This window comes from Porites lutea, chromosome 3 (genome assembly GCF_958299795.1).
Source record: "Porites lutea chromosome 3, jaPorLute2.1, whole genome shotgun sequence".
NCBI lineage: Eukaryota > Metazoa > Cnidaria > Anthozoa > Scleractinia > Poritidae > Porites > Porites lutea.
In genome coordinates, this window is record NC_133203.1 from 43658327 (window position 1) to 43665652 (window position 7326).

General features: G+C 38.0%; 1 protein-coding gene across 1 annotated transcript in view; it reads right to left on the bottom strand.

The window, feature by feature from the left end:
- The window catches only part of LOC140932365 (uncharacterized), a 35292-nt gene extending 28784 nt beyond the window's left edge, over positions 1-6508 (bottom strand). Inside the window, exons 1-3 of the mRNA XM_073381982.1 lie at positions 6391-6508; positions 5893-5950; positions 4848-4925 (exon numbers count right to left, since the gene is read on the bottom strand). Coding sequence (XP_073238083.1) covers positions 4848-4925; positions 5893-5945 — 131 coding nt within the window. The 5' untranslated portion in view covers positions 5946-5950; positions 6391-6508. The remainder of the gene's footprint in view (positions 1-4847; positions 4926-5892; positions 5951-6390) is intronic.
- Between the last annotated feature and the right edge of the window lie 818 nt (positions 6509-7326).

The following is a 7326-nucleotide window of genomic DNA, read 5'->3' on the forward strand; positions in this document are numbered from 1 at the left end:
GAGCATAAGATTCAATCTGGGTTACAGTCCTGGTTACCTCTCACCAGTAAGGTTTCCCGATCAAAGAACCCTGAGCATTTCCCAAGTCAGGATTAGTCATATCTGGCATGTAATGTCATGTGGGAGTTTATTTAATTTACAGTAAACACAAGAGGAACATGATTTTTACTTCAAAGAATAGTATATCATTGATGCCAACTCTTCCAGATAATATGAGATACTCCAGGTTTTGGACTGTATCTCCTGGTCTCAAGATTACAGTGTGAAATCTCCCGGATAATCAACAAAGGTTGCCATTTCTTCATTTCTGTGGACTCGACTTTCCGAAAATATTAAAAATTTCAACTATTTTGCATTGTTTGAGCTATTTTAATGTTAATACTGAATATTTCCTCATAAACCACATGGTAAATGCCATGGTAACTTGATAATAATGTGATTTGTGGGAAGTAAACCAATCAGGTCAAATGTTACTATGCCAACAACATCTTTTTCACATGTTTTGTGCCATCTCAAATTTGTGGTGATTGGTTGCACAAAGAGGTCTTCTGCTGTGCATTATGACATGATCTATTATCTCTGTTAATTCCCTTAGTTCCCTATCAAATTATTCTCAATATTTGAAGATGTGGGGGTTTGTCAGCTGTGGTATAAATAAAGTCTCCTCCGTCATTTTGTTCAATATATTCCCCTGAATCAGGCGAAACATCAAAGAAAGCAAGTTACAGTAGCGCAGTGTTACGCTGAACTGAATTGTATTGACTAATCAGCATTGCACAAGGAAGGACGAAAAGAAAGTTATACATAATTCCCAAGAAAGATACTGAAAATAATGAAGTTGTCTTTTAAATGTAGGTTTACAGCTTGCCAAATCACTCCATTAGTTAGTTGTTGTTTAAGTGGCTTACTGTGTGTACATCAGTCCCTTGTAATATACATGTATTGTCCATAGTTAAAAGACTGGTTCATTGCAGTTCACTTGTAAAATAAAGTTAAGTTTAATTTCCAAATGTTATGAGTGTCTTTCTGATGTCTGCTTTTATGCTGTGCTTTAGAGTTTGCAACCACGTTTTGCCCAAGTGACTGGAGGTGGTAGAGCAGAGCTGCAACTTACTCAGAAGAGGCAAACATAATAATTAAAAGTCCTCAGACTTCTGGACAATTGTACATTTCCAAGAAGCCAGGTGAGGCAGAAGCGAAAGCCAAGAGTGAAGTGAACCAATCTTCTAGGGCATTTGAACTTCAGTTTGGCAGATTCAAGGGCAAGACCTTCAAATGGCTCTTGGTTAGGTGGCATGGATTGTGAACAGCATGTGGAGCAAGACAGCTACGAGTTCTCCCTTGTCAGTAAATAAGCACTCCTTTGTGGAATATTTTAAGTCCTTCCCCAAAGGCAGAGAGGCCTTGGCATTAAAGAAAGCAAAAGCGAAAGAGCAAACGGCTTCAAGAAAGCAAATTTATGGATTTACTGATGCTGTGCTGAGGATTTCGATTTTTTAAATCATTCCAGAAAAGAAAAGAGGTCATACAATATAATAAAATTTGTGACACTTCACAAATTTGCATGTCAGGCATTTCTAAGTTATATTAAGTTAACCAATGAGCACTGTGCTCATCTAAATGTTGACCAATCAGATGCATGGAAGTTTCCAAAACTTCCAATTTTCCAAGTCTTATTGCTCAAGTTCTGTTGCTTTGCATGAGTAGTGTCAGTTGAGTTTAGAGATTCGTTTGTTTCTGTTCACTTGACTCGTGAAAAGTAAGATATAAGGTTTTGTTATTTATGGTCACAATTTTCATAAGAGTCATCTGAATGAAAATGAAAATGTGCTACAGTTTGGGACAGACACTTTGCCTCAAAGGGCCTTTCTGAAGTTTTACCAACTTCAAAAAGCAAAAACGGAGCCTTCCCGCCCCATCACCTCATAACAATGTGTGCTGAAATTCTAGCTAGTAACCTGTTGGAACCAACAAGCACTCCAACTTTGAATGGAAGGAAGGGGGTTGGGGGAGGGGGTGGATTGTTTTGTTTTCTGAGGTTATCCCATTCGAGGACTGTGTCTCAACAATTTTGTTGGCAATTTCTCACTCACAAAAGTGACTGTACTGCAAACTGCGGCTTGTAAACCTTGGGCTCATACATCTTCGTAAGGGGTTTCAGGAGAGGTTTCAAACAGAGGCACTATTATCTGAGGAGCTAGGCTTATAATCAGAAGAAAAAAAAGTGCTTTGAAGCAGGCTATAACAGTGCTGATCAAAATATGTTTTGCATTTACTGGGTTTTATTAAGCTTCAACACATCACAATAAATCAAATTCATTTCATTTTCATAGTGTTGGGATGTCAAAGCCTTGGTGGCTTTTTTTTTTATGATTTAGCTCATGATACCGATTATCAATAATTTAGAACAGTAGAATACTGCAATTCAGTACATACATACGTGACATTTTGTGTCTTGCTTTGCGTACAGAAAGGTGGTAACGTGACATTGTGGTGGATGCTAATTGGAAATGCATACAGGAGAGCATTAGAGAAGCTGTGTTCAATAATGCCCACATGGTGTAGCAGAATGGTATTCAGCTAGCTGAAACATGGATTTTAATAGGGTGAAGTTTCAATATACAGACCCTGTAGACGTTCATACCCTTACCCCAGGAAAAAATAACGGATTCCCATTTTTGGATATTTTAGGGTATTTAAAGAATACCCAAAGAAATCCCAAATTTGGAAGAGTGAGACAAGTCCTAATCAGGGAACTTGGTTGGGAATTCCCTGGTTGGGACTTGTCTCACTTTACCAATTTTGGGATTTTTATGGATATTCTTTAAATACCCTAAAACTGTATCCAAAAATGGGAATCCGTTATTTTTTTCCTGTGTATAAGACAAGCTGTACGTGTTCCTCAAAGTCGTCCTCTTTAACATGCTCTGCGAATTCGATCCTCCTTCTCCCACACTCCACCTTTTTCTTAATGGTGCCTTATTTACTCTAGGTATCTTTTTTTTTCGTTTACTCACCTTTACTAGAGCTTAAAAAATCAAATTAATCTTACTAATTAATTTTGTTTAAAGATGCAATATTTGATCAATAAATCAGCCATCTTGTGTGGCTAAGAATTTTTCCAAATACTTCGTTGTTACTAATTTCTTTAAGCGCCCTGGCAAACCAAGCTTGACTGATGACCCCAAAATTTAGCTAAAGGTAATCTCTAAGGGTATATACAACAAGCGGGCAAGGAGGCATAAACTATTGTTTAATACTAATTTAACTAAAATTTGTTGTAAAAGTTTTTTGAAGAAAATGGTTTGTACTACAGTATGACATGCAATTTCCATGTGACTTTCTTTTCACCTTATTTAGGCATTTCAATTACATTTTAATTTATGGTTTAAGAAATGTAATTATCCAGCCATACCTGAACAAAAGATTTTGTCTTAAAAACTTTACAGGGTGGTACACCACAACTGCTGATTGTTCACTTCTATTCATGATGTAATGGAATTTGTCATGTTATTTTGGTAAGTTTGACTAAATTTGTAAGCACACTAAATATCCCATCTATTGGACTATAATATACATGATTGAGGGCTTAATTTTTAGCTGTTAGGGGGATACATATGTCCCTAGTCAGAAATTCAAATACGGTCATTAAAATGTTTTGAGAAGTAGGCCATGTCCGTGCTGGTATTTAGCCCACCTTTATGTCATTTGTTGCCATTTCATTGAGTCTTATGTCACTATTTCAAGGCCATGTTGCTTGTCCGAATTTTACCCTAATGAGGCTTCTTTTATGGCCTACATGTACATTACTGTGGTGATTGTCCTGTTTCTGAATCAACACAAGACTTCACAGGTGATCTTTGGTCCAAGGAAAATTGCTTGATATGGCAGAGTCATAATGCCTTTGCTGACTTCTTTGTTGGCTGGAGGGACTCCCCTTTATCAAGAAGCATCTCAACTGGAATCACCATGAGAGAACTTCAGAGCATCTGGCAAGCAATCCAAATAACCTTTAATCTGCTCCACCAGCTTCAACTTATAAAGGGCAGATTTAAAACTGCCAAGACATGTACTTTTGTTTCTAGCACTAGCAGTACAAAGAGGTGCATCTTGGTGGAAGAATAGCTTGGTTCACTTTTATTTACTGTCAAATGGCCAGGATTTGTTTAATCTACTGTATGTTCAGTTCTTTGGAGACATTTAAAGGTCACTGTCATAGGATCAATCCACTGTTTCTTTATAAGTGCTGAAAGTTTTTTATCAATGTGCACTACACAAATACAACCATAAAAGTTCTTTACGATGATTTGCATTTCCTTTATGCTTGCTCAATTAAAAGGTTAGATCCATCTTTCTTGGAAAGTGGTGTTGACTGCTTTACGGATATTTAAGAGTATTTTAAAGCGTACATGAAGGTGGCCATATATGTAGAACAAAGTCCTCTTCTTATTTTTTCATCTATAAAGATGACAGATTCTTTTGGAGCAGTATATTTAGTATTGTGGGGTGAAAGTGAGAAGAATACATGTACATAGTCATTCACTTGAGACTTGCCAATCTGATGACATTTGTACATAGATAGAAACTACTTTAATCTGCAGCTATACTTTATTTTGAGTGGTCATGATCTAGACGATCCATATAGTTTATTTTTGCTGGTGGCCAACTCTCTGCGGGGGTCACCTTTTCATGACGGCCGCTTATTTTTGTCTCCAACAATGTGTATGTTCACCCTTGATTTAACTGCTCTTCCCCCTCCTACATGCGCATTAGGCTGTACCAGAGGGTTGGCAGGGATATCTGAATGCTGCAAATATTTTTCTAGAACAAAAATGTATAATACATACCATGCTCTGCAAATGTTGACTTTTCTGTATTCACGATGTGTCATCCCTCTTTTTGTTTCCCCATAAATAGCAGCAAGCCTTTAGATGAAAAAAAACATTTAGGCAAGAAATAAATCATGTTGTTTAGTAAATTAATGTAAACAGTTGGTAGTCTGTGGAACTGGGTACGGTTGCACTGGGAATACAGAATAAAGTACAAGTGTGAACATGCCAGACTGAATCTTGTGTGCCGTTATTTAAGCCTAGCTAGCCTGCATCAAAGACAAGCTAAACTCTGCTTAAGTCTGTCTGTGTAACAGCTCTGAAATCCTTGTTCTGGACCCCACCTGTATACCAGGATTTGGATATGCACCATGATTGGCTTGTTGAAAAAGCCATTGTTGATTTGCCAATCAAGATGAAAGGAAATAATATTGGAAACCCACTTCCCATAATTTATTGAGCCTTTTGGGGGCCATGAACAAGGATATAAATTATGTCTGCCATGCTATATTTAGCCAGAGTCCTTTTCCATCTAGGACTTAGTCTGGTGTGCCGATAGTACATGGTGCCATAGTTTTCACATGTTTTACCTCAAATTTCACTGTTTGAGGTTCATGTATGGTCTCACAGGCTCATATTGTTTGCAACTCTGGTAAGTCCATTAATAAACACGGTAAAAGAGTAATACACAATGGTACTAACAATGTTGCCGGTTCACTAAACAAACAAACAAAACAAATCAAAAACCGACAACACTCTAAAAGGAACAAGACTTGGAATACTGTATCAGGTACAGTGGTTTATAGCAAGGGCGGATCCAGGATTTTTTTAGTGAGGGGTCCAATCTTCAATTCAGAAAACACCGTTGAATGCCGTGAATGCCGTATCTTGCTGCAGATCAGGATCAGCAATGTAGAATAACCCTTGAAATATTGAAGGCAAGGCTGATCGGGCTGATATGGATGGGTGATTTATTTGTCTAAGCGAAATACTAGGTAAACAAATCACCAATCCGAAGTACGATCAGCCTTGCCTTCAATTTTAAACTCAAAATAACGCTTACCATATGAGACCAAGCCTTCCTTTGCGTGATAAAATATCAACGGAGTAAAACATTTTCCCTGGCAAAACAAAAAAAAAAGAACTGTAAGCTTAAGTATTATCATTTAGACCTAGCATGCAAAACTGCGGCACATTTGAGGGACGATCGTATCCGGTATGTTCGAAGTATGATGGATGACCTATTAAAGTCTAAGCTAGAGCCAAGACTTATTAAAAGTAAAAGTCAAACATGTACACACAAACAACTGTTTTAATTAGCTTACTTACAGGAATGATATGATAGTACTATCAAATAAATAAACTTTTCCTTTACGTTTAAGCTCGCTGAAGATCGCATCCGTAGAAAACGGTCATAAAAAATCCTTAAGCTCAACTTAGGCTTCAAAATCCGGTAGGTAATTCAAAGCTTCTGCGCTTAGAGCGAGACGTGTTGGATGGGGTGACTCGAAAAGAATGTTATAAGAACTTGTCAAATACGCATCCCACTGTAAAACATTACCTGGAATTTTTTCCCTTTCGCAGTCGATAAGGACTCGGGTTGTGGCTTTCTATTCTATTTGGTAGTTAACGGGAAGACTTCCTACACACCTTTGCGATCAACTGCTCGACGAAACAACGCTGTCCGAACAGTCAATCGTGTTTCATTCATTCAGCGCAAATAAACCAATGAAAACCCGTGAACAGTAAATTTTCCCGCGAAATTTGACCCAATCAGGATTTTGTGTGGAGGAAGTATTTTTCTGCTGTTCCGAAAAGAAAATACACTTTTAATCTCTCTTTTTGTTTTAATTACCCTATGCAGACTCAGCCTTCATAAAATCAAGAAATCACACTCGAGCATCAATTGAGGTCCTCGGCATTTGTGTTTGTTGCAAGGGGGCTACTAGGAGTACGCCTAGAATAAAAAATATCCGAGTTTTTTCTTTATGTTTCAGTCTGGGTCCAGAACATTTTTTCGACAGCAGTCGTATGCTTGGTTGCTCATTAACCCAGATGCGGTCCCACCTAGGCCTTTGTTGATTATACTTTTCATGCTTTTGTATCCCCACCAGGAAAGAATGATTTCGCGCGCCCCGCGTGGTTCAGAGGAACAAAGGACGACCGCTCGCGGTCTAACACTTTACACAAGCAGAAACTCATAACAGTTTCTCCAAAAAAATGATCCTCTACACGACTTTTTTGAACTTATCTTTTTCTCTGTAAAAATATGTCAATTTTAAGTTTATCAGAGGAAAAAAATTCCGGGGAAAATGCCACTAAAATACTTCAAAAAATGTGTAAGCCTCGGGTCCCAGACAGACGCGGTCGAAGAAATAGACGCGGTTACAATTCGTAGCGTCACTTGAGCTTGAGACGACCCAGCATTCGCCAACAAAAATAAACCATCGACAAAATGGCTTTGGTACGTTTGGTTGGCCTTTTGCTCGCATTATTT